Source organism: Plectropomus leopardus, chromosome 5, assembly GCF_008729295.1.
Source record: "Plectropomus leopardus isolate mb chromosome 5, YSFRI_Pleo_2.0, whole genome shotgun sequence".
NCBI classification, from domain to species: domain Eukaryota; kingdom Metazoa; phylum Chordata; class Actinopteri; order Perciformes; family Serranidae; genus Plectropomus; species Plectropomus leopardus.
In genome coordinates this window covers 16,307,961-16,335,257 of record NC_056467.1, presented here as the reverse complement: position 1 = coordinate 16,335,257, position 27,297 = coordinate 16,307,961, and the positions used below count along the sequence as shown (strand labels likewise).

General features: G+C 37.9%; 3 protein-coding genes across 3 annotated transcripts in view; 1 reads left to right on the top strand and 2 right to left on the bottom strand.

The window, feature by feature from the left end:
• tlcd2 (TLC domain containing 2) overlaps positions 1 to 9,861 on the bottom strand; it is a 34,630-nt gene extending 24,769 nt beyond the window's left edge. The window contains exons 1-3 of the mRNA XM_042486393.1: positions 9,303 to 9,861; positions 7,284 to 7,366; positions 3,900 to 3,982 (exon numbers count right to left, since the gene is read on the bottom strand). Coding sequence (XP_042342327.1) covers positions 3,900 to 3,982; positions 7,284 to 7,366; positions 9,303 to 9,481 — 345 coding nt within the window. The 5' untranslated portion in view covers positions 9,482 to 9,861. The remainder of the gene's footprint in view (positions 1 to 3,899; positions 3,983 to 7,283; positions 7,367 to 9,302) is intronic.
• A 2,100-nt stretch (positions 9,862 to 11,961) lies between these two features.
• aifm4 (apoptosis inducing factor mitochondria associated 4) lies at positions 11,962 to 19,628 on the top strand. Its single transcript, XM_042486392.1, has 19 exons — positions 11,962 to 12,050; positions 12,720 to 12,813; positions 12,933 to 13,042; positions 13,138 to 13,247; positions 14,187 to 14,231; positions 14,343 to 14,424; positions 14,720 to 14,832; positions 14,983 to 15,069; positions 15,166 to 15,257; positions 15,433 to 15,563; positions 15,766 to 15,881; positions 15,988 to 16,059; positions 16,562 to 16,625; positions 16,741 to 16,817; positions 17,044 to 17,161; positions 17,266 to 17,364; positions 17,468 to 17,543; positions 17,630 to 17,734; positions 19,184 to 19,628. The coding sequence occupies exons 2-19, from the start codon at positions 12,722 to 12,724 to the stop codon at positions 19,212 to 19,214; spliced, it is 1,620 nt and encodes a 539-aa protein (XP_042342326.1). The 5' UTR covers positions 11,962 to 12,050; positions 12,720 to 12,721; the 3' UTR covers positions 19,215 to 19,628.
• A 1,331-nt stretch (positions 19,629 to 20,959) lies between these two features.
• zgc:153372 (uncharacterized protein LOC767695 homolog) lies at positions 20,960 to 25,885 on the bottom strand. Its single transcript, XM_042487097.1, has 10 exons — positions 25,727 to 25,885; positions 24,880 to 25,013; positions 23,876 to 24,026; positions 23,660 to 23,796; positions 23,482 to 23,551; positions 23,309 to 23,390; positions 23,079 to 23,210; positions 22,347 to 22,489; positions 21,579 to 21,701; positions 20,960 to 21,328 (listed from the first exon to the last, which is right to left on the bottom strand). The coding sequence occupies exons 1-10, from the start codon at positions 25,760 to 25,762 to the stop codon at positions 21,251 to 21,253; spliced, it is 1,086 nt and encodes a 361-aa protein (XP_042343031.1). The 5' UTR covers positions 25,763 to 25,885; the 3' UTR covers positions 20,960 to 21,250.
• Positions 25,886 to 27,297: the final 1,412 nt, after the last annotated feature.

Here is a 27,297-nt window from a genome sequence, read left to right as displayed (position 1 = left end):
CCTACTTTAAAATTAAAGGAAACATTTAGTCAAATGTGCCGTAAAGTCATGATTAGCTTGTTTTGTTTTATATCTTTCATCTGGCAGTGTGCGTGACTCAACATGCAATGACAAAACGCGTCATTCTTATCATCAATTGTTGAAACAGTGCTCAAAATTTTCCACTCAAGACACGCCGCCTGCATGTTCCATCTACATTTTCCGGTCATATAAATCATCCTGTTTGTTCAGTGACACATAAATGCTTTGAATGCAGCAAGGTGTATCTACTGTACATAATGATGGTTGCTGGGTTAGCACGTGTTTACATAAGGACGTAACTAGGTTAACTATGTCAGGTTGTTGTTTTTTTCTGCCTCAAAGGGAGCTTGTCCCTTCAGTTACATCCCCACCTTTCCATCTTTAGTTTGCATGTCAGCATCATGTCATGTGTCCAGGCAAAAGTAGAATTATGCAAAAATAGGGCTTCAGGGGCAAAAGACAAGGGCTGCTGATATGAGGAGAAGCTTGACAAGAGATCATTGTCCTGCTTCTGATTGTATGATCAGCTTGCCGTGCATCAAAAGACTCTTGGGACACATTTGTAAATGAAGCCCTGAATTTGTCCTCTTATTTTATGAGAAACAAGAAAAAACCCATCATAATAAAGAAGAAATGGGCCAAATGAGGACAGCTTGTAAGAGCACTGAAGGACGTATGTGGAAATCAGGGGACAAACATCATAGAGAAGAATGAATGAATGTCTTGATGATGGCACAATAGAGAAACTAAGGCAAAGGGAGTTAGCTCGCTGAGAAACACAGGAGGCCATGTGAATGGGGAAGAAGTCTCTGTCCCTCCCACACTCCAGTTACAATCTGAGGCCAGCTGGCCTGGACAACTCATCCATTCACTACGCTTCCAGGAAATAAAGAAAAGAAAAAACAAGACTTTCAGAAAAAAAGACAACAACAAGAACAAAATCAAGTTATTTTGTTGGAGCTCGTTCCCACAACTAATCCCGAGTGACTCTTTCCTGCACTGAAAACACCGACTCTCACCTGCCAACAATCAACTCAGGTGTGAGGTGAGTTTAATGTTGTTAAGAGACAAAAGACCCCGGATATCTCAGGCTCATACAAACAATCATCATCAGGTCAATTCCCAGGAAACAAGGAGCATGTTTATTAGTGAAAGTGTTGACACTTGTGTAAAAATGACCAAAATTCACAACAAACAACCCAAATCGATAGAATAAATGTTGGCAGTGAACGTTTTTGTAAACCAAACAGATGGTTACATTTGCATGTTTCATATGCAGAGGATATACAGTATTATAACTTTAGTGTTATATTGTGCTTAGGTTTAGACATATAAACCTTTTAGTTATGGTTAGGAAAAGATCACTTTAGAATCGTTGATATGACGTGCGAAACATACAAACGTAACATATCTGCAGTTTTCAGAAATGTTAACATTATATTCTGACGACTGGGCTGCAACAAAACCATACACCAGGGTTCATCACGAAGCCAAGGTTTTATCGGAAAAACTGTACTCAGAGTTAATGAACTGTGAAAAAAGAAAGAAATGGAAAATTCCCCAAGAAATGGGACAAGATACACAAAAATTTAAGAGACAAGGCACAGTCAGGTGCTCGACAACCAGGGAGATAAAACATGTACTACATTTTTGTACCCTGACTTGGTGCTTTCACTGAAATGATACAGTTAATCTCCTACCTCGGGTTCAGCGCTCAGCGAGCACTGTGCCCGGTGAAATAGTGACTCTTCAGCAACCAACACAGGAAAATCTCAAAAATGTTCATTAGTCTTTTTGTGTTTGTTGCAAGAAATTCAAATATTTTTATAATGCAGCCATTACACTACCAGAACCAGACATGTGAGGCTGTTGAGAAAGACTTTGGCCAGTTTCCTGGCACAGTTTCAGGCTCCATGTTGTTGGAAAAGGTCTTAGTGAGTGTGTGAGAAATAGATACTGAAAAGGGGCTCCAACTTTCATTTTCAAGTTGTTTTGTATGTAAATGTGTGGGAAAATATCTCCCATGAAATGCCAAGATATTACTCTTAAAATGATATTTATCAGGGCAGAATATGGGAGAATATTAAAGTTCATTTTTAAACTTATAAAAACTGTATGTCCTTATTTATATATATAAAAAAGTATATGGATATTTTTAACACATTTTTATTTGATAAATTCTTAACTGGAGCATCAGTATGCATCCTACTTTTTCCTTCCTGCAGCAAGGACCACGTCTTCACCGGCGCCACCTCTAAAGTGAGTGCAGTGAAATATTTCCATACACTCTGGTCAGAAACACTTCCAATAAAACTTTTAAATAAACAGCTCTCGCGAGGTGACTAATACACTGCAATAACAAGGCGAGAGCTTGGCAACAGAACGCAACGCGCAGCATCAGCTCGGTCTTGGATGTAGGTCACGCAGTCATAAGCGGAGAGAAAAAAATACTCAGTAAGGATGTAGTTCTGTATTTCCATTTCAGGTAATCTTCATCATCTTCATCATGTAGGTGACTGGCTCTGATGGGAATCTGCTAACAACAGTTTACTGTGGTTAAGTGGATGGCAAGAGACGAAGGGAGCCGGGTGGAGCTCAAATTTCTCAAGGCATGAAAGACGGTTGAATGCTCGGCGGGAAGGCTGTCATAATGGAATGACTGCCTCTTTGTTCTTCCCCTACTTGTCCTTTATCACCAGGCAAGAAAGACGGGTATTTTGTCTTTCTCATGTGCTTCTTACAGGTATGCTGAGGTTTTGCTGCAGGATTTATCTGTGAGGCCAGTGACTACTGTATATTAAATTCATGCAGGAGAAAGGTGAAACATCTTTGGCTAAAATATCACAGAAGTATTTCACCGCTAAAGAGATGGCCTTTTAATAAAACCGGGATGCCTGTGCAGTACAAAGACGCAGATACTTTATCATTGATGCTATATGACCGGAGAAAACGGAGAAAGAGGACGCTTTTGTTCAAGAGGTAGAAAACCTACAACTACCAGAATGCACTCTGCCACACCGGATCAATTAACACTCCCTCTGGTAGGTGTAATGCAAACTAGTTAACCCTTTGAAGCCAGTTTTTGTGTGCTTCATTTAGAAGCCTTTCACAAACCATTTTACACTTTGAACCCTGAGCAATTTCTTTAGAAAACATGGGGGAAATGGCTTGTTGCCTTCTTCCCATATATTTAAAAGAAATCAAACCAATTTGCTCAGCTTTCAAGGGGTTAAATTTTTATGCCTGTTTCTCAAAACATGTGAGGTGAGAAATCGGCAACGCAGTGACAGAATCTTAGTTTCTATTTGATCAGCGCTGCCTAATTTCACTGTTTGATCTCAGTTTTTTCAGCCTTCCTTTTTACAGTGCAGGAGGCAGTGTGGTGCCCACTATTAGTTCACAGATTCTTGTATTTCAGTCAAACAGTGCACTACAATATGTTTCATTAAACCTTTTAGGTGAGGCATAGGCAGTGTAGTAACATAATCTTGATTTATATTCAGTGTGTGCTGCATAGTTTTACAGTTAGATCACATTTAAGTCTGAGTTTGAGAGAGAGAGACGGAGAAAGTGAGAGGAGCAGGTCTGTCTCTTGGATCACTACTATACTCTTTGTGGCAGGATGAGTGGCGGGCAATATGAAAATGCAGAAGTACAGCCTGTAGTTTGAGCAACAGCCCAAAAAAGCCAGCGAAACTCAGCCAGATGATGCAAACTGATGCAAAACACGTCATCCAGCGGAGTTTCGCTGGGAGGAATGGAGGGATATCGGGGCACTGGTTAGTTCATCTACACCTACGAGCCACATTGTTTTGATAGAAAGCTGGTGAAAATTGGCGAATATCCCTTTAAGGGGCAGTAATGCTTGAAAGACCTACCACAATGTGATGAAAAAGAAGCTCCCAGGACTGGCTCAGCTTCTGGTTCACCATCATGTCAAGGAAGTCATAGATGAAGTAACCTGTGGGGATAGAGAGCATTTAGCCAACTCTTATGGCATCCTTATGACCAGTGATTCATTCATCAAACAAAACATGACAGATGTATTCAACATGAGAAGCCTCCAGCATATCAAGTGCGTCGGGGGGGGGGGGGGTGCTTCCATGACGACAGCGATGGCAACCAAGATGTGTCTTGGAGAGGGGCTATTCATATCCACCAACCCCACCCCTTCCCCCCGCCACCAGCCGTAACCATGGCAACGCTGTTCACGATGCTGGAAAAATAATGAACTGTTGAGGAAGGGGACGAAGGGGTGCGAGGGAGCTCAGGGCGCTGGGGAGACTGGAATTAACCTCATAATGCTGGAAATTTGACACCAGGACCCTTTTTTAAGTCTATGTGGCGACATGTTTAGATTCACCATAAACAAATGTCCTTGCTGCCAGCCACATAACTAATCATTATCTGGTCTCCGTAATTGTTCTTATTGTTTCATAAGAGCTTTGACAGTGAAGAGGAGGGACCTTCACACCAATGTCATCTTTACAACAAAAGCCTGTTTCTCGCAAGAGGTCAAGTTTGGGTCAAGTTTAGCCATAAACAGCCAATTGGAGCATGTGACTCGTTAAATTAAAGTGGCAATTAACTGGCATCTCTTCTCTTGTTGTATTTATAATGGTTTATTCAGTTCTGTTTGGCACTTTTGTATTTAAAACATACATGTGCAACGAAGAATGACAGAGGAGGAAAATGTGATTTTGCTTTTTTAAAGTAAAGTTTTACTCTTTATGTTCTGCAACACAGACACTGTGCCGATGTGAAGCCCGTGATCTGCACAGCTAATGTCCACACTGAGAACAAAGAAAAAAATGCTACTTGACTCTCCATTGATTACCAACCAAAGCCTGAACAGGACAAAAAAAAAAGGTTTCGAGTGAAATCCTCAAGCAATGCATTTTTTTTTCCATTTAAGATCCTGTGGAGTGAGATTCATTGGCATGTTTACATAAAACCAGTTATTCAGACAACCAGGTTTCAGGCTGATACAACATAATGTGTCTGTTGGCATAGCCCAGATAAGTATAAAGGAAACTGATAAAGCTGAGTTACTGCAGCATGTAGACAACTCATGTGGCATTTTGTTTCTATGGTCTGTGTAAAACTGACTCACAAAACATTATGAATACTTCTCTGTACTGCCTCAACAAAATGTGCCAGTGGAGCAGTACAATCCCTGTCAGCGGGACCGTTTTACTGTATTAAACATAACTTTCACTTCTATTCTATGGGTGAAACACTAAAGGTAGAGTAATTCTCTCTACCAATTTGGCTATTCATGGCAACTAAGAAAATATTATATTATATATAACAAATATATATATATATTATATATATATATATATATATATATATATATATATATATATATAATATATATATATATATATTATAAATATTATATATCTAGCAAACACTCAAATTGATATTATATTTCTGTAAGTTGGTCTTTTTAGATGGCTAAAATACCTTTGACAACAGAAATAACCAAGTTGGGGAAATTTTGGACATCTCCGCAGTTTAACTAAATTGGCAGTCGTCTACCTGAAAGTGATGGCTGTTGTTAGTGTGATGTCACAGTGATGATATATAGAGACCAAAAGTGTTTTTTGTACCAGGCTGCAAACGTGTGTATTTCTGCTGTTAAATCATTTAAACATGGGTGTTTATGGGGATTGACTGGCTTCTGGAGCCAGCCTCAAGTGGCCATTCAAGGAGTTTTTTGCACCTCCACGATAGCTTCATTTTTCGGCCTCAAAAGCTGCTGCTTGGCTCCTCTGCAAAGACATTTTTCTAGGCATTGAACAAGGTCACCATTGAACAAGTGAAGAATCATTTAAGGCATGCCCACTGCGAAGTTTGCAGCGTGGTATCACAGCGAGCCGGGCTGAACGCACATATCTGGAGAACAAAACTCCTCCCCGATACTTGCTGACGCCTCAGAATCACACCACATCTCTGGTGGGAGGGCTCAGAGAAGTACTCCACTTGTTTTGTGTGAATGACTCCCCTTTCTGTTACCACTGGCACCGGACGAGCACGGCTCGCATAAATCAACTGACTTTTTGCGCAGTTACTGTCTTAGTGATGTCACATGACTGTACGGGGTTACGCCTGGTGCCTGATAATAATGGCCTCCATTGATCTCCACATGCCGACACTGCCCCTCGACTTTGCCAGCGTCCTGGGCTGGGTTTCCTGAAAGAATGTCAAACATCCCGGGAATCCTCGGGGAGCCCTTGTTGACAGGCACACATCCAATAAATTTGTTGATTTAAGAAGGCTCACGTGCCACTGGTTTACTCCAGAATACTTTAAGGATTAATGAGAAAAAGTGAAAACAGGGCGAGATGCTATTTTAGGGAATGTGGTTTCGCATGCACACTTATGTCTGAGAAACCTAATAAAATCAAGAAAAAATCTACAAGATAAGTCAAAACAAACATTGTAAATGAGGTCTGAGCCAAATTGAAGGTAAAAGATAAAGTACAAACACCTTAAACACACCCTGAATGGATGATGCCCATCTCTAATTCATTCATAGATAAGACAGTGAGAATGTTTAAATTTGAAAAGGCGATCAGCAATCACGGTTCCCACTCATTTTTGACCAATTAACCCCTTAAAACCTGAGCAATTTGGGTTTATTTCTGTTAAAAACGTGTTAAGGAGGCTATGAGCGACAAAAGAAGAAATTACGCCAAAATTGGCAAGAAATTAGTGAAAGGTACAAGAAATTTACCTGAAAATTATCTAATAAAACAAAAAAAGCAATGAACAGCAGTGGGAGTTGAGAAATGAATAAATGTGTAAATGTGTCAACAGCTTTTTCATTGAGGGTTCAGGGCAGCACAGATGTGTAGAAGGGCTTCAGTTTACTATCTGCCCCACTCTTACAGATAATGTGTTTTCCATGTTGGCGTCAGGAAACACTAACACTGTAGTGATTGTGCCATTTATTGACATTATCGTTATTATTATTATAGTCTCTTATTCAACTGACTAAAACAAATTAATCCATGTCAAGTTAGAACTTGTATGAGCTGGTTTAAATAAATGTTTTACATGAACTACATTGATCTACACCTAAACCATTCACATAATGTCACTTCCTCATCTCCCCTTATGGTGGCAGCACCTATGGGTGCACTCTGTCTCCAGCCCTCCCCTTCACCGACACCACCACCAGCCCGTTCAGACACAGCGGGACACAATTTGTGATTCAGCATTTAACACTGTACAAGTGCAGACAGGCTACTCACCGATCGAAAACGACACCAGAGCGTGAGAAAACACAGAGTAAGTTTCTATCAAATCTTCAGCCATCTGTGGGTGGAGGAAGAAGCTGGAAACATAACACACAGACATACAGTTTGAGAAACTTGATTTGAGAGTGTTACCTTTACAATTAACGTCATTTAAGTCAGCTTTAATGTGTGTGATATGCAAATGATCTTATACGCAGCTCTTGGACAGTTTGCCATAAAAATACATTACTACATTACAATAAAATCACTTTCAAACGAAATACCTGCCCTCTCTCTGGCAAAACCTGTCAATTACTGTCAAGAAAAAATTTAGAAAAAATAAATGTATGAATCAGTTTTAATTTGCTGCATTTTGGTGAATGGTTGTGCACCAATCTGTGTCTTTTCTGTATCGATTTGTGCTCAAAGTGTCTTTAATTTCATCAAAATAAAAGTCCTCTACTACTTTTTTTGTTGCACATATGCACGTTCTAAATATTGACGGGGGCGTGTCCCGTGTCCCCTCAGAAATCTACGTGTATGCTGTCAGCATCTGAGTTTCACATGGAAAAAACACCTGCGGCGTGATTAATGTGCACAGTAACCAGTATGTGTATTTATGTTTTAACGTTTGTTTTATTTATTATTATTATTACTACAATTACTAGTAACATATTTTTTCCTTTTTCTCTCTTTATGTCATTATGTTAAGGCAACAAATATCCATAGCAGGCTGTTAGGGTCTTTGAGTGGAGGATTTTCTATCAGGGTGTTTTCAGGTACCAAACAGTGAGTTTTGATGCTTTTTTAGACGTTTTTTAAGTTATTTTTTATCCAAAGTTAAGACTGATTTTTGGACAAATCATATTTTTTGTTATCCAAGCCCTGCAGGTGAAGTAAGTAATATATATGTAGTCTCATGCAGAGGTAGGTTTTATGGAGGAATATGATTATTCATGTGAGTTAGGTTAATCTACATTTTTGCCAACAGTTAAGTGCAATAAAGTAAAAAGACAGTAGGTTTTAATATTTGTAACATCATAAATGTGAACTTGAATGCAGGAAAGCTTCACTCATTTTGATGTAAAGAAATTACAACATGGATAAATTAATGAAACCTCAAAGCAATTAAGACCCAACACATTTAAATGTGAGACTATTTGATGACTTAAAGTCATAACATTGACTTTAAGTCATTTAAGTCACTCAAAAGTCAAGACATTTTTGACTTTTGAGTGACCTGTAGACACCCTGACTGAGTCATGCGGGGTTTCTAACTTCCCCTGTATAATCTGTGCTCTATGTGTTTTATTATTCTTTCGGTTTTCTTTTTTTTTTATCACTTTCTTTGTGTGTGTAAACTCAAGCTAAACACTAAAACTAGGTTGTCAGTGCCAGTCATACAGTAGGATTCTTAGGGACTTTTTGTCATTTATGAGAGATTAGGGGAGGGAGAGGCTCTTCAAATTTTTTTAAGCACTGAGGAGGAAGTTATGTTTTTTGATTTGGCTTATATAGAAGAGGGACAACCAACTTTAAATGGTTGTATTTATTTTAAAATACCCCCAGAACCCTAAAACCCACAAGTAAGTTTTAAGGGAAGTGTTCTTGAAAAATCTCCTAAATCACAGCATTTATGACAGGAAGAAATTGTGAAATATGGTTATTTACGGTGGAGGAAGGGTCATTCCTGTTAATCAGGGCGTTTTTAAAAAATTAATCATTTTACAGCCCTATTTATATATCAAAGTATATATATATATTCACTTTGATAAAGTACCGTCCCTTAATACATCAATAGCCTACATCATATATTGTATATAACTCTATTCCAACAGAAGAATGGCAGAAAAAATGAATACAATTAAGTCAAATAAGAATTAAAGAAAACATATAGGCCTATATAAAGTAAATTTTGGTAACTGCCGTGTCAAACACCAGCACCCATTTAGGAAACCATGCTGACAAGATAAACACATCTGAACAATTAACTTCCAGCAGGTGCTGGTTTGATTAAAAACAGTTTGAACTCACCACAGCACTGCCCATATCGCAGTGATGAAACTGTGTACGAAGGATGTGGAGATGTTTCTCCACTTCCACGCATTCCTGTGGGCAGATTCAGGCATGGGCAGCTTTTTGACCCCTTCGTTAACAAGTCTGAAAAACCCGACGGAGCTCCCGGTGGTTAAAATCACTGAACTCAACTCCATGGCTGGTTTATTTAAGACTTCACGGACCACAACTGTCCCACTGTGAGCGGAATAAACGGAGCTACGACTGCGGGTCCACACAGAAAAACGACTATTTGTTTGTTCCACACGACCGAGAAAACTACGTTAACATACCGGTGTAGTCCCAATCATTTCAGGCCACTCGCCCCCTCAGAAAAGCGTGTGTTTCGCGGTTGTTGTCCGGACAGAGAAGGCGTGGACGAGTCTTTCAAATGTCTTTCACTGACTAAGTGTTTGTGATGTTTTTCTGTAATGAAATTGAGCTCTGTAGCCACAGGTCGGACCGGTAGAAGAGGGTGATAGACGTGCAGCCTGCTTTACGGTTGTGACATCGTCCTGTTGTCAAACCTCATCCCTCGCTTGTGTAACTTTTTGACATCAGTAGAAACCAAACGACGGCTTTTCCCCGCCCTACTATAAAGGGGCGGGGCCGCGAGCACGTTTCATCTGTTGTGTTGCGTTCACGTGCTGTCGGAAATATCAAAAAAATGAAATACATGCTAAGTACATTAGTATTATTGTTATAGTTTGGTATTTCCATTGTTTTTTTTTTTTTCATTTTTAAATATTGTTCTGATTCTGTTTAATTTCACTTAGAATTACAAAGTGGATCAGCTCGTTTATGTATAGTTTTATTGTTTAAACATGTATTATTTAGTTTTTATTACTCTGGCTAGCCTAGGCCTAGTTTTAGTTGGATAGTTTTTCAAGTATATACCCCAGTTTCAATAAACATTATGGGCCGATGCCTCTTTATGCTTGTTGTGTTGATTAACCAGTTCACCAATTTTGATTAAAAATAAATACAAAAATATTTGGGGTTTTTTCCCCCCACACTTAGTTTGTGTTTTTAGTTTAGTTTTAGTTAGCTATAATAACCGTAGTGCATACAAGGAAAAACTATCATTAATTCTTATTTTATTTTCAGCATTTGTTAGCTTTGTTTTCAAATAGAATTACTATGAAATACCCACCAGGGCAGGTTTTGTTCTAATGTATTTTATTACTCACAGAAACACTAAAATGATACACAAAGTACAATCTGAACAAGGAAGTTTCATAATACGAAGAGTACTTGAAGGCAACATTGTTTCGATCACGAACCACCGTGGATTTATGGGAATAGTAGGCTAATTTAGTTCACATGTAACTGGAGAATATGTAACGCATTTCATAGTACTTTAATTTAGCACATCTATTATATATCTGGGTTGTTTTATATTATAACTGTACCTTGAAACATGAATAATTTATCTTTCAGTGCTGGTTCATTCTGTGGAAGTGAGGACGTGAATGGGCATGGACATGAATGACTGCTGTAAAATTTTGGGACACAGCGCCACCGTCCGGTTCAAGTTAGTTCAAACAGCAGGGGGCCTTCAGGACAGGAATATGGAGAAGTTTGTTGTATCACGATGGTAAGAAATGAAAAAGATGGGTCTGTTTTTGTGCATTATTTCTTAATTTCCGTTTTACATGTTCGAAATAAATAAAAATCAAATCAAATCAGCGCCTTTTTATCTTTAAATTGTGAACAGACATTCATGTACACATGGTCATTCTTGTACAGTTAAAACCCTTTAAAGTTCTGCTTTGCTTTCTTGTCTGCAACCATTTGGCAGAGCACGTTTTTAAATGAAAATGTGTTTAAATTAACTTAACATGATTAAGCTATCTTTATCATTCGTTTGAGGTATGTTATGCTAAAAAAAATAAAATCCACTCGATGTCTTTACCTTTGACAACTGGATGGACATCAGTTTTCGTGTGCTGCAGTCAGACACCTTTCACTAGGAATAAACCTCTGAAACATGAAGAAAATGGGGAAAAAAAGAGAAAAATGAAACTACATTTACCTATAATTTAATTGATATTTATACATTATGTTACAAAAATTTTATTTTGGGGACTTTAAGGTCAATTTTTTTGCTTGTATTTTCCCCCTTTGGCTTTCTGCCTTTTTCAAAGAACTTTTTACTAATTTCTTGTTGTTTTTGGGCCATTTTTTGTCAAGTTGCTCATTGCCTTCTTCCCATATTTTTGAAAGAAATGAAGCCAATATTGTCAGGTTTCAAAGGATTAAAACTGTATTCTTTCCTGTTTCCCTCTATAAAATAAACAACTTATATACATAAAATAAATACATAAGAGGCCATAAAAAGTCAATTTAACCTTAATCAGGAGCTGTGGGATATGAATATTCATTACATTATGACAATGTGTTCATGTCATGAGGTTTAATGTATTCACGCACAAACAGCCAATGTACGTGACGTTGTCATGTAGCTCAAAGTCTTAATGAATGGTGCATCTAATCACCTTCATCCACAGACTTGGCTGATGCATAATGCCTCCATCCCTCCTCTGGTTGGTTGGTTGTGGGAGGAGCTCGCGGTTGGCACGTGATTCGGGCTGGATGTCACGTGGGTCGCTTTCCTGCGCTCGCTCTTTACTGACCCACGCGCTCTCGGTCCTCTGCGGAGAGCGGGGATACTTTCCAGCGACACATGCATCATTCCTGACTGTTGTTTTTGTTGGCAGAAAACAGGCGAGTACAGCTGGATGATTTAAGTTTCGGCAGTTTGTTACAGCTAAAAGTAAGCCATCACATGAAGCTCGTGTTAAAGGCGAATGGCAGTCTGTAGAAAAGCCGGTTTTGTGATGCTTATCGTGGCTTTAAAACCTTTCGCATCCTTTAATGGATCCTGTCAGCTTCATAGCAATGTCTCAGCTGCAGATAACGGACGGAGAACACAGTGTGAAACGTGCATGCCTTTTATTTGCGTATTTGTTGTTTATCTTGCATTATTAAATTCGTCAATAAGGTTTGTTTTGTCACAAAGGCTTTGTGAAGAGTAGGTGAGTTTCAAAACAACGACCAAAAAATGGGCATTCAAGAATTTATTTGTGTTCATTTGCGAAAAAGTAAATATTCAGCAAACAGGCTTAACACCATTTAAATAAATGTTGTATATATATATAGGCACATAAAAGCTCAAAATAGCCCGTAGCACCATCTATTAATGCATAATAATCTATGTATTTGCCCTATGGTTTAGACATAGAGTTAAAAAAGGATGACATAATGTAAATTCAAAATAAAGTACACTACATGAAAGTCTTTAGTGTATCTGTTGCAGGGCGTGTTTATGGTCCACCCAAAGCCAGTTGTGATTCAAATCAATTTTGTTCTCTTCATGTGGCTCATGTGCTGCAGGAATGAGTCAGTGCCAAGAGTCAGGTCAAGGTGCGGAGCAGGAGGAGGAGGTGACTGACGTGGTGTGTCAGGAGGCTGACCTGAAAGATGGACAGTAAGTCATAACACTTTGTCTTACTGCAAAGAAAGATCCAATTTTTGATATATCCACAGCTATAGGTAAAGCAATTTCTTGTCACAGTATTTCATCTTCCCTATTTAATTTATATAAAGGATGAAGGAAGTAACTGTGGGGGAACAGAAGGTGTTGCTTGTCCGCACTCGGGGTCAATACAGTGCTGTTGGAAGCCAGTGCTCTCATTACAATGCTCCTCTTGCCAAAGGTAAACCTTCAATCTCTGTAAACACAGATCTGAATTCTAAACTTTATGAGATCTTATTTTGAGAAGTGTTAATTGCATGCTCTCTAATAATCCAGGGGCATTGGTTGGCGACAGAGTGAGATGTCCGTTTCATGGTGCTTGCTTTAATGTCAGAACTGGAGATATCGAAGAGTATCCAGGTCTGGACTCTCTGCCTTGTTATAAGGTAAAACATGGTGATACAAATCAACATTTTATGGCACCTTACATCTCCTTTACCAGGAATAAATACCTTTTAAACTCAGTCATATTTTTGATGCTCTGCTTCCACATTATTTCTGTGTATTTGGTACAAAAACATCACATTGTTTAAACCGTGGATTGAAGCTTGAAAGCTGTCGTTTTAACAAAAACATGTAGTCATGTAGTAGAGAAGACAAAGGAGTTGCAAATTCACCCCCTGCAGATGAAAACTGCATGCAAATACAACATTTAGCTTTAAAGGTATCTCGATGGAAAGTAGGCCCATTTATGTATTTGCTCAAACAGATGATCTGCTGTTTCCAATACAATCAAAATTTATTTATACAGCACATTTGAAAACAACAGAGTTGACCAAAGTGCTGATTATCAATAAATAGATTAAAAACAATACTAATGAAAATAATAAATAAAAAAATGGCATAAATATCCGAAGAGAGGACAAACGCAGACGAAAAATGGCAGTAAAACCACAACGTAAAACTACAGAAACTGTTAACTCTCATACAAGGTCTGAGAAAGCCAAGGAGAATAAATTTAACCAAGATTTAAAAACAGGCAAGGTGACAACATACTTATCTGAACATTTTAAGCCTGTCGTTGTGTATGCACATTTAGATTAAACACCATTTTGAGCACACTGTATTTAACCAATATTTTATAAGTAATAGGTGAGGAAAGTGCAGGTTTAGAATTTCTCCATTTGTATCTGTGCTACCAAATATTAGCATTGTATTTCCTCACTCTTACAAAATACTTCCTTTTTTTGTAGAATGGATGCTACATTTCACCTGCTGAAGAAACACTGATCTGGGCCTTTTAGATAAATGACCCCCATTATTCTGTATACTTCTGTAAAAATCACATTCTGTATGAAAACTCTCTCTTTTTTATAATTTTACAGGTAAAAGTTGAGGATGGCAAGGTGTATGTTTCCATCAACAAAAAAGTAAGCAATAGCAAGTTAAAGAGATAAAAAAAAAAAAATCTTTCAATGTTTCCTTTTGTTTTGTGATAAAATACACTATTTTTAACTGTCCCGTCTTTATCCGTCCGTTAGTCTCTGAAATTGATGAAGCGGGTGAAGACGATGTGCAGCATAGTGCCAGAAATTAAACACACCATCCTGCTGATAGGAGGAGGTAAGGACTAGATGTCATAAACACAATTAATAAATGAATTAATACACATGCATTTTGGGGGCTCAAAAATCCCTACTGGAAAGTTTTTTTAAAAAAAGAAACAAGTTGTTTCACTGAATTTGTGATGCTGCCAGTGTAGGAAGAATCCAAAAACTGAGAAAAATATTGATAAATTGAAGTCTAAGGGGTCTGTGTTACAAACATTAATTTTGGTGGTGATGTATTCCTTTAATTTCCTTCTCTGAATTAACCCTCTGGGAAAAAAAACACATTGAATATGAACTTACGTGTTCAGGCCCTGCCTCTCTGGTTTGTGCTGAAATACTGCGGCAGAACTGCTACCAAGGTCGAATCGTCATGGTAACCAAAGACAACCTGCCTCCATTTGACAAGCCCAAACTGAGTAAGGTGAGAACTCAATCAGAAAGGAAAGGTAATCTGTATTCACCCTGCTTTCTTTTTCTTTTTGAGTAAGTTGATCCTTCCGTCAGTGTTTGCAGACAACCTGTACTTACATGCAAGTTTTTTGTTTTTTTGTAACGGCAATGCCTCTTTCAGGCTTTGAATGTAGACAGCAGCAGCATCCTCCTCCGGAGCGGTGACTTCTATCAGCAGTATGGGATTGAGGTGTGGACACAGAAAGAGGTGAGACGATGTTTGTGATTTATTCTCCGTCAGTCCTTCTTGTAGAAAAAATGATTCTTTCTTTGGTCACGTTAACAAATGCGTTTTGTGTTGCAGGTGGTGTCAGTGAACCCAGCTGATAAGGCGGTGAAGCTGAGTGACGGCACTTTGCAGCATTACGATCAGCTTCTCATCTCGACTGGCTGTAGGTGAGAGTAAACCCTCTTGTTCCTCAAGTCTTTCACAAAACCACATTTTTAGATTGTTAAGTCACACTCACTGTTATAAAACTTACTGAACAGATGAACAATAATGAAAAAAATCATGGAAAAAGAATGTCCATGTGACAACCACGATGAGTAAGAGTTCTTATTTTATTCACAGAGCGCGACCGCTCGACTGTCCTGGATCTGACCTGAAGGGAGTAACATTGCTGCAAAGATATGAAGATGCCAAAGAGATTCACAACTCCTGTCTGGGCCAGAAAGCCGTTGTGATCGGAGCCTCCTTCATAGGTTAACAGATTCAGTTTCTCTTAACGCAGCAGAGTGAAACACAGGTTGTGCATCTTTTAGCTTTGTTGTTTGATGATCGGGTGTCATCACCTCATTCAGAGCCACCTCTCTTAATATTTAATCTGCTGTGTAAATATATTTACAACTCATATACTCACGCCAATATTGCAGACTACTGAAGTGTTTTTCATCAACACATTAGGTATGGAGGTGGCCTCTTACTTATCAGACAAAGCTGCCAGCGTGACCGTGGTTGGCACTTCAGGATACCCGTATGAGCGATCTCTGGGACCAGAGATTGGTAAAATGACCATGCAAGTAAGAAACACTGACCACAGTTGTCTGTCTCTGTCATCACTGAATGTGATTTTATTAGCCGGTATTGAATGAAACAAACTTTTAAAGCTTAGTTTTTTGTTTTAAGATGTTGGAAGAACAAAATGTAAAGTTCTACATGAACGATGGAGTCACTGAGATCCAAGGGGAGAACGGCAAGGTAACTCCACTTTTACTGTATTAACAAAGGCCAAGGATAGTGAACTTGCTCTGCCTGGGGGCCACTTTTGCAAAATGTCACTGCAGCCCCACACAGGTCAGGTGTATGCGGGGGAGTTTCTAGGTTTCGAGGACATTCATGTTTTAGCCCAGACCTGTGCTGGGGGCTGGGAATCCTCCTATGGTGCTTCTTTTAGTTAAAAAAAAGTAATGCTTTTTAATGCATTCTGACACCTTACTTACTTTTGAAGTACAAGAAGCTCTGTCTGTGCCCAGAATATGCTCTAGGCTCCAAGAGTGTGGAGCAATGCATAACCGAATGGTATATGTTTTCCCACAGCGGGCTGACTAAATGAAATTCAGCTATCTTTAATGCTAGTTACACTTGTGCTTTTTCTACTGCGACATGTTAAAATGTTTCCTGTAAAAAAAAGTCTGTTGTCACTGAAACAATAAAATAGTGTAAGTTCTATTGCACATCCCTTAATTACTCTTTTTTCCAGGTGAAGGCGGTGGTGCTGAAGAGCGGCAAAGTCCTGGAGGCTGATGTGGTGATTGCGGGAATTGGTAGTTTTATTATTTTACTTACGTGTAGTTGTATATACTTTTTATTAATATTAACACAAATCATTTGGGGAATATTTTCTGCAAAAATCAAACACAAAGACATCTGTTTTTTCAGGTGTAATCCCCAATTCCGACTTTTTGTCAGGAAGCAATGTAGAAGTGGATTCAAGGAAAGCTGTGATTGTTGACAAGGTAACCTGCTAGAGAACATAAAGTAGAGCCAGAACTGTGATACTGACACAGCCTGATGGATATGGTTCAATTTAATTGCTTGTTTTTGGACAAACATTAATATAATATATTACATGAATCCCTCAGCTGATTGTGTCCAGGTGATATTAACAGCTGTGTGCTGTTTATACATTTCTTACACGTGTCGGATGTTGACGCTCCTGCTGTAAACTCTTTGTCTCAACAGTTCATGAGGACCAATATACCAGATATTTTTAGCGCTGGAGATGTGACCTCTTTTCCTCTGACCATTCGTGGAGACCAAAGGGTCAACATCGGTCACTGGCAAATGTCACTGGCTCAAGGTAAGAGAGAACCACAGCTCCATATTGTGTTGCTCACACTTCTTATCATGTTTAACCTTATCAAGCTTGTTTCTTGTGCTTTCTTGGGTTTTTTTGTACATCAGGAAGAGTAGCTGCCTTAAACATGCTGAACAAACCAACCAAATGTGAGTCTGTTCCTTTTTTCTGGACTGTGTTACTTGGGAAGAGTATCCGATACACAGGTAGAGTATTTATTGAGGGAAAGTCACGCTTGCTTCAGAATATTAAACTCATATAAACCCCTGATGCTAAGTCTCATTTCCTGATTTCATTTCCTCTTTCTAGGCTATGGAGAAGGATTCACAGAAATCATATTCAAAGGCAAAGTGGAAGAAAGGAAGTTCCTGGCTTTTTACATAAAGTGAGCAGCTGCATAATAACACCTGATGCAGCTAAAAATGAGTTTATTCTATTTGTCCTCAGTTTCTTTCATTTCTCCTTTAACAGAGATGGGGCGGTGGTAGCTGCGGCCAGCCTGATGTTCGACCCTGCTGTGGCTCGTATTGCAGAACTGATGGCTACTGGTCAGGTCTTAAAAAAAGCACAAGCTCAGTGAGTATCATCCTGCTGTCGCAAAAACTAGAATATATGTTTATATTCTGTATGCACAAAAATAATGATGAATTCCACAGCTGTGTTATGTCATGTAATTGGGAAACTTGCATCCTTATTGCTTATTTAGCCATTTCAGGGCAACAGAAACAAGTTGTGAACACATCAACCTTTTAAGATAATATGCTGATCCTGTTAGCAATGTTGCTCATTAATACATCCATCAGATATGGAACAACGTGTTCATTCATTTAGAGGCATGTTTCTGTCCACTTCGGGAATTTAAGTTCATTATACACTCTCTTTTTTCTTGGTGTTTGGGAAGTATCTGGCCTTTTAGCTATTCACCAGCTTCTCATTAACTTTGTCTGTCTGCCTTTTGCTCTTTTGGGCAGGAAGCACAAAGTCAACTTTTAGAGTCAGTCAAGCATTAGAATAAACCCAAACTGTTAAAGTAAAACTTTTGGAAACAAAACCAAAACAATGAGCTAAAGATGCTAGAATGCTCTGTGGAGCTGAGGGTGATACCTTTCTGTGGGTCCTTTAATGCGAGTGACACCTTTCACTTCACACATAATCATTTGATCCACTGTCAATATGAAAAATATTGATTATAGCAGCTTCTATACTATAACTCAGTTGGTATAGACTAGGTGCGTCCAAACTTTTTTGAATGGGGGCCAGTTGAGATAATGAGAAAATATCTAGAGCAGCTGCTCCATCATATGGATTTTGAAAAAACAGACAACATGACCGTTCCCCAAAAGTGTAGCATCCGTATCGGTCATAAAGCCCTCGACTCATGTTGGTGAATTGGACATGGGCTAAACTAAAAACTCAAACTACACACCAAAGAAATTTTTACCAAAGATGGTTTCTGACACTGAAGGGTAGTTCTCATTACCTTGAAGTTTGTTCAAATGATTGTTTTGTTTTAATGAGTATTTCAATACTACAAAAAAGGGATTTTCCACAATTGCCAGCTGTGACAGCCAATCTGCACGCTCGCATTCAATGGGGCTGCTCGCGATTGGTTGAACGGCTGTTTTGTCAGGAACTTCCCCAGATTGTTACTGAGCAGACTCCGGTTCTCAATGACATCACCAACGCAAGATGGCAGCGGCCGAATCTTGGATATTTTGACTTCACTTAAGCATAGCGCCCTCCGCTAACATGGAGGGGGCTGGCTTTATGACCAATACTTCAAAAAGCCACCAGGGAGGCATTTTTATTATACATTCTTTGATATAGACAGAGACAACGCCTTTGATTTTGACACCTGTTATCAGAAACCAGGTTGACATTAAATGCATGTAAACACAGGAATATACACTATTGGGTCACTTTATGTTTGATGTAAGCATCAAACCCCAAATCAAATAGACAGACTCATAACCTGGATCCTACTGTTTACTGATTATTTGTTTTCTCGCCTCCTCATCTGTTCAGGGCTGATGACTTGAGCTGGCTGCAGATGTAGCCAGAGAGCTGCTGTATCTCTCCAGGAATCAGTGCCAAATCAGATTGCTCTGTTTATGGCCTCAGGGCGTCTGAAAGCCAATCAGACCTCTGCTCTTACACAAAGCATTGTAACCATGGCAGCAAGCAGAGGTCTTTGAACTTTGAGCAGATTTAATAAATCTGATCTCTGTGTAACGACCGTAAGACAGCAGTTTCACCTGTATTCATTCCAAGTTTTAACTACAGCTGTACTAAAAGTGGGTCGTCTAAATGGTCACAGTGTGCCGTAAATATTAACTTCACAACATTAACATTTCTTTGAACTTGAAATTATATTACATAAACATTCCAACTCTTAAGTATTTTTTCAGTGTAATCACAGTTATGTAATAATAGTAATTTTATCCACTTAAAAACATTCTGAAAACAGCACTCCCCCCTTTTTTTAAGTTATGAGTGACATTTTAAAAAAATGAAACTACAAAGGTCATTTAAAATATTGCAGTCGACAAGTAAAATAATGCACGTCGACTATTAACAGTTTATTTAATTTAACTTTTACTGAGAATACCTCCTGTTTCTTTTTCTTTTGAATGCTTGCTTTAACACCAAATGTTTACAGCAGACATGTAGCTTCTTATTTAGCCTTTATCATATAACTTGAAAATCAAATCCACATGAAGAGAAATCAAAAGCACTTTTTTACCTTTGACTTGACTTAAAAATAAAGTTTGTATGCTTTAGCAAAAGCTCGGCTATCTTACAAATGTTTCAACACCACTGATGATCCATATCTTACCGTAGTTACAGTTGTTAGCCTGTGGGTGCCGAATGAAGATGTGTTTTCTGTCAGGGATATTTTTTTCTGAAACTGTTACACTGACAATAAACCATCACTCATCTGTAAAGAACCTGTGCTGCCTCATTTTAGATTTTGACAATGCGACATGCTTTTGAAATGGTTGTATACCAAAACACAATGTAATAATCATGTGTATTTGGAATATTTAGTGAAATATCGGGGAGTGATTATTAGGCGTCTGATTTTTATTTTCACTTGTGTCATACACTGCTGTTCTGTGTCTATTTGTCCCCGTTTCTGTCAAACTGGCGTTTCGGTTACATAAGCCCTGAAATGCAAGTAAGAGAACAAATCCTGGTGATGAATTTTCAAAGTCTGTTTTAAATTGTTTTCTCTTGTGTTAATGACTTAAGAACAAGTGAAAAAAGGTTTTGTGTGTATAAAGTTCCTTACAAAAATAATTTATTGAACAAGTGGGGAAAAAAACCCCGCTGGGATCACTTTTAAGATACCTCGCTTTTTCATCTGTGAAAAAGGTGGAAAAAAAGCTTTGACAGGCGATTTTATTTTTTTTGTCAGGATCCTTTTTCTAAGAGTTTGTTATTGTAATATTCATTTCAGCCACAATATGCTGAAGCACACACATTTCTAGCCAAAAGGAGGACATAACTTGCTAACACACAATATAATATGTACCTTGTGTTTAGAGTGAATTAAAACACCAGAAACTACAGGTTAGCTTTGAGTGGTCCAGTTACACCTCCTGTCTGAAATGAGTATTACAAAAATAAACTTTTTTTGAGAGTTTCTTTAATATTTTATAAACTACCTTATAGGGGCAGTCTATTCTTAGTAGTCTTCACTCATTTTCATCATTAGCTGCAAATCATTATAATTAAACCTCTCAGTTTCATTTCACACAGTACAGACGATACAAAACACAAAATACAGACAAGCACAAACACTGGCAAGATGCTTTAATTGTTATGTTATCTCTTGAAGCTTAGAAAGTTAAAACAATTAGTACAAAATGTATATTTTTACTATTTGGACACTTATTTGTTATATCACTGTGACAGTATTATCCTGTTAAACAGCTCTTAACCGTAATGTTCATAATATTATAAGTAAGTGATGACGAGTACATAAATAATTAGTCTGTAATGTTATTACAATCAACTAATCAAACTCTAAAAACATTTGTTACAATCTTATTTTAGCTGTTCTTTGGGACAGTTAAATGAGCTGCATCTTTATTTGCTTGTTTTGGAGCATTGTCTCACTGAGGCTCCCAGTCTGTCAGCCAGCAGAAAGGGGTTGAGGTGGCAGTACTGAGGAACAAATGGAGAAATTGTAGAGTCATTGTTACATGAGAGTGAAACAAATCTTTGGTTACAACCAAAGTTTTCACTGTGGAGATGCAACAAAGGGTTCTTTTATTTGTGACTCTAGGCTACTCTGTGGTTATTTGATTCCTGCATGCAAAATGTGGCTCAACTTCCCTCTTTCTGAATGTAGTCAGTAGTTGAACCTTGCAAAATTAAAGCATTTTAGCCAAAATAAACCCAGAACATCAGTTACCTGTGGTGCTGACTCTGAGCTGGACTCTGTTCGGTCTGAAGTCTGGATGATGAAATCCGAAGAGAAACGGGATCTCTGGAGAATTGCTGCCATCTCTCCATTTACCTCCACTGCCACATCTTTCTGCATATAGCACAATAAATTAAAAAAATATATGTTTGAATGTGAACATATAGGACTTTTTTTTCTCTAAAATGAAGAAAGTATAACATATAGATCCACTTTTCCTATTACAGTGCCTTGCGAAAATATTGACTCAGTTTTATTTGCATTAAAACCTGTAGTTTAAATGGATTTTTAAATTTGGACGTTAGGTAATGGTCAAAATTGTTGAGGTAAAATGAAAAAAAACACGTCTAAAATAACAATATTAATAATTATAATAATAAAAAAGACTAAAAGGTGATGCATGTACATGTATTTCCCTTTGCTGTTAAGTTCCTAAATATGCTTTGGTGCTAAAAATTACCTTCAGAAGTCATTTAATTACTGAAATAAAGTTTAGCTGTGAGCAGTCTCACTATATGTGCACCTGTCATGAAAGGCCCCAGAAGCTGCAACACTACAATGCAAGTGGCACCATCAAGACCATTAAATCCATTATTACAAAACTGAAAAAAATGTGGCAAATGTTGGGGGAGGGGATTCTTTTGCAAGGCACTGTATTTGAAATATAAGCCACAGGTTAGTAAATGCTCTTGTGTAAACAGTGATAAAGCAATTAAATACTGTCCTGGTTAGCCTTCTCGGGTAGAACTTTTATATTACCTTGAAACAGTGGGAGGAATCAAAGTCCAGCTGATCTGGGAAATCTGCCACCGTTCCTCTATAGGTCACTGTTGCCCAAGACAAGGCTGGACTTTTGGGCAGCTTAAAGAGCCGGTAAGTGCCTGAAGTGTAGTTGATGTCACCTGCAAAATGAAGAACTGGCTCAGCTGTAGGGTGAAAATTATTTTTGCATATCATCAAAAGTTTAGCGTTGCCACATATTTTTACCAATGAATTTTCAAAACTTTTCCATAACTTTTCTATAATATCTTTTTCTGATTCCGTGACTTTATTTAAGTAATTTTAAAAGGGTAGACCTATAAACACGCACTTCCCACGTATTTGTGAATAAACAAACAGCTATTGCCTGCTATCTTAACTAGCAGGCTCCTGCTTCTATCATACGTCAGTAGATCAGGCTGCCATATAAGTAAACTTCACAAAACATCCTTTTGAGGAATAGAAAACCAAGATCCAATCAACAGTCACACAGTGCTAAGAAGTGCTAGAATTTAAATACAACATATTTTGCATAATGTTAGACATGCTTTGGTAATTTTATTACCATTATTTAAACAATAGCCAAAACAATGTTTATTCAAAACTTTTCCAAAACATTCTGTTAATTCCAAACCATTTCAAGGCCTGGAAAATAGTTTTCCTTATTTCATAACTTTTCCAGGAATTTCATGACCGTGGGAACCCTGAAAGTCAGTGTTGCCTTTTTGTTACCTGCTTTTGCTTTGAGCTCACAGTTGTGGACCACGATGTGACTGGCTGAAACAAGGTGTGGCGTGCTAAAACCTACGCTGTGAGCCAATGAAATGAGATCCTGCCAAAACAGAGAACCACCCATCCCTTCACCTAAAGGCGAAAACATAAAAGGTCACACCAGAGGACAGAGGTGCAGGGATTCTGATCTTTCACACTGAATTTTAGATGATGTTGTGATGTTGTTTTACCCCACAGGACTGTATCTTTCTTCATGTGATCAGGAATGACTTTACTGGCGTACATGTCACTAAAGTACAGTTCACCTCCCTCCTGTAAAAAAAACAGCATGATGAGAACAAAAACAGTGTACATCGTTCTTTATACACATTGATGTAAGCTGGTAGAAATTCTTTGGACTAACCTTTAGGACGTTGTAAGCTTGCTGCAGCACTGCTCTTTTGTCAGGACACAAACAGATTACACAGTTGGATCTGGATACATGAGAGAGAAAAACAGTTTTGTTTATCTAATCAAAATTGTTTTATTGTAACAGACCACTGACAGATGATGTAGAATCATATTAATGTTTTTAAACCTACAGCACAACATCCACTGAGTCACTCTGTATGCCAGCTTCACTGAGCTTCTCCATGTACCCCTGGACAAAAGTCACGTTGGGCTTCTCATAGCCAAACTTCTTCTGATGATACTCGATGTACTGACGAGACGCTGCGATCTAAAGAAATGTAAGAAAAATCATTAGAAAGCAAGGAAATCAGATGTGAAACGGTGTGTGTACATGCATGTGTAATCACCAGCTCCTCTGTCATATCGACCCCAGTCACATGTCCGCTCGGTCCAACAAGTTTACTGAAGGCATAACAGTCTCGACCAGAGCCGCTGCCGAGGTCCAGGACTGTGCAGCCCTCAAGCTTCGCTGGGAACGGAAGACCACAGCCGTAGAATCTGGAGAAAAGTATTGTTTTAATGGCAACAGTGCAAAACCACACAGATAAGATGATATAAGATAAGATAAAATAAGATATGATAAAATATTTCTATCTTTCAGCGGGAAACTTGCATCGTTACAGCAGCAAAGTGGAAAGTGCAAAACAAGAAGCAATGGTAAAAAAAACACAATGCAACGTAATAAGCAAACAGTAGAAAAAGCAAAATATGACAAATAAACAGGCTGATTTACATTACTGCACATTACTGCACATAGCAAGTATAGATATTGCCAAGTTTCGTATATACTGATATTGCACCTTAGTGATGGATGATGACAGTAAACAGTAAAAAAAGAAACTCATAATAAATAGAAAGGTTCACTGGCTGAATTTACATTATTGCACAGTTTAGCGTATCAGTAGTCAATGTGCAATAATGGGAAGCAAACAGGTGTTATAGAGACAGCTCTAGAGAAGGGTTACAGCAATATACTGGTTTAAAGGTATACTGTAGTATGAAAATTGATAATTATATGAAACTGTGATAATTTCCTCTGCTAGCTGTAATGATCCATTACTAGGTTTAAGCAAATAAGTTATATATTTGAGTAATGTAGGAATTTCGGCACCCTGGGCAATACAGGATGATTAACACAGTGTTTTTTGCAGCAATAAGTGTAATCCTCCAATGTGTTCACAGAAAGGTTTATTAGAGCAAGTGAGGCAGAAATGTTTGCAGACCTCACTCAGCACCTCTCATACAAATAAGACCATCTGTTGACATGTGTGTGAGAGAGTTGTGTGCCAGTGTTCAGTCACCGCTAAAGATGTATATGAAGCAAAAGTAAAAGTGAGATAACACACAGTACCTCTTGGTGACCTCCGGATGAACCAGGGTCAGTGCTTCAGTGACACTCGTTGGCATTGGGCGGCAAGAAAAACTGCAGGAAGCTGCACTTGTTTGCAAATCAGCTGAGGACTCCAGTCTGCTGCCATAATACTTCTGCACGTATAATAGTCAACATGTGTGGTCAACAAGTTACAATAGGGGTCGACCGATATTGGTTTTTCAGGGCCGATACTGATTATTAGTAGTTAATGAGACTGATAACTGATATTTGTAACTGATATGCAATTACAATAAAACTGAAAATCTTTCTGTCAATTTTTAGAGTTTGGAATATAACAAACTCCTACACGAAACTTTGTTTAAATGCCTTTGGCAAATGTTTAATTAAAACCCAGACTTTCAATATCATCACAGCAAGTTCCCAACAACTGAGTTTTTTTCTATTGTCAAGTGAAACTTTAAAATTAAAAAAAATGAATAAATAAAACTAGCTCCCTGCGGTTTTTCAAAAGTAAAAGTTCCTCCCATGTTGACACTTTCTTTGCACTTTAATTCAATCATTAAAATAAAATGCCGATATAGATAATCGGCAAAATGCCATATACCAGTCCCAATAACCGGCCAGGTTGATAATCTGTCGACCCCTACTTTACACGTGATTTAAAGTGTTAACTACATTTCTTTACAGGTTTAATTAGATGATCACATACAACAGTGATTTTGATTGAAGAAACATCAGTATTTTCACTTTCAGGAAAATCAACGGTTGAACCACTGTTGTGCTGATATGCAATGTCAGAGCTGCTTTTGCAGAACTGAACTCTGGACTGAGGACTTAAGTCTGAGTCTGAAACAGACTGAAATACCTTCACGTTTTCCCGCACGTCGTCACAAGTCGCCATTACTTCCGACAGTGTTTCAAAACTATAGAAAGAGCCTCCAAACTAGCTATGTGAAGTAGAATCGCTCCGTGTTATGAATGACAAATAACGTGTCAGCGGTAATGACCTGCCCCTCTCTTTCTGTCTCTGGATGTGATGAGCGACTTCTACGCTTCCGGCCAATCTTATTTTTCAGAATAAAAGCATACAGCACAGCAAAGAAATAAACGTAACACCAAGCACAAAGCAAAGTGATTCTGTAAACAAAAAGTAAATAGGGTATTTCAGTTGACGGACGGACGGATGAAGGAAAAACTGGATTTTGTTATTTACTTAGAAATAAATCCTGGCCATTACATCAAGTTGATATAAAATAATACTGGACTGGGCATACAAATCTTATGGAAAAATAAATAATGAAAAAAACAAAAAAACAAAATAGCAATAAAATAAATGACAGAAAACAACAAAAAAATTAGGAGGCCAAGGTCTATTCAGAAAATAATCCATGAATGTTACTCTAAACATGCAAGGCTTGTTTGGTCTGTGTAAATTTTACTGCTTTCTTGAAATGTAAGAACTCATTCATGAAGACATGGAAAAGTGGTCTGGCATTAAAAAGCTCTATCTGTGGATAAATTGTTTGGATTTTGTATTTAGTTGTACATTTACTTAAGTACACTTTGATACTTTTGATACTTTAGTACAGTAAATATCAGATAATTTAAGACTTTTACTCAAGTAAAATATTTTAATAGGTGACTTTAATTTCTACTAATTCATTTTCTGGTAAGAAATCTGTACTTTTACTCAAGTACGGCTTTCAGATACTTTATCCACTACTGCTAATATGTAATTCAACCCCCAGGGACTATTTAACGCATTTTACGCGCTTTTCATTCTTCTATTTAAATTTCTCCTGTGTTTGTGCATATGGTATAAATTGTGGAAAGTTGCATTTAAGTTTGATCTTGAAATTTCCAGCTCAGCAATCATTTTTGTTATTTTGTTTTTCATCTAAAAATAAATATGGTGGCATCATGACAAAAACCTGGCACTTAAAGGGTTAAAATTCTGAAAATTCATCATTATTTGATATTTACGTTTAGGGCTGATGTTGGTTTAAAAACTCAATGAAAAATGAAAATAACATGAATGTAAAATATTTTATTATTTAATATAAATTAAATATATTAATATTTTGAAATGATTTTGAAAAGCGCATTTTTTTGCACAAAGTGATACGAGTGTGTATAGTATTAAAGCGGGCCCTCAGGGTTAATAATGAATAGAATGAATGCTTTACTCGACATGAAGTTTTTACTGTAAATCTTTTTTCCCCTATGGATTCCCTTTGCAACCGCCAACATGTTGATTAGTAACTGTAATTTAATTACATTTATTTTATATTTTTAATTATTGTAACTAGTTACATTTAACTAGTTAGGCTACTCCACAGCACTGCTGATATTTAATTTAAAGATATACTGTATACTGTTGAAACCCTGTAGGCTTCACTCCAACACTTCAGGAGGCAGTAGTGCGCCGGAAACGGA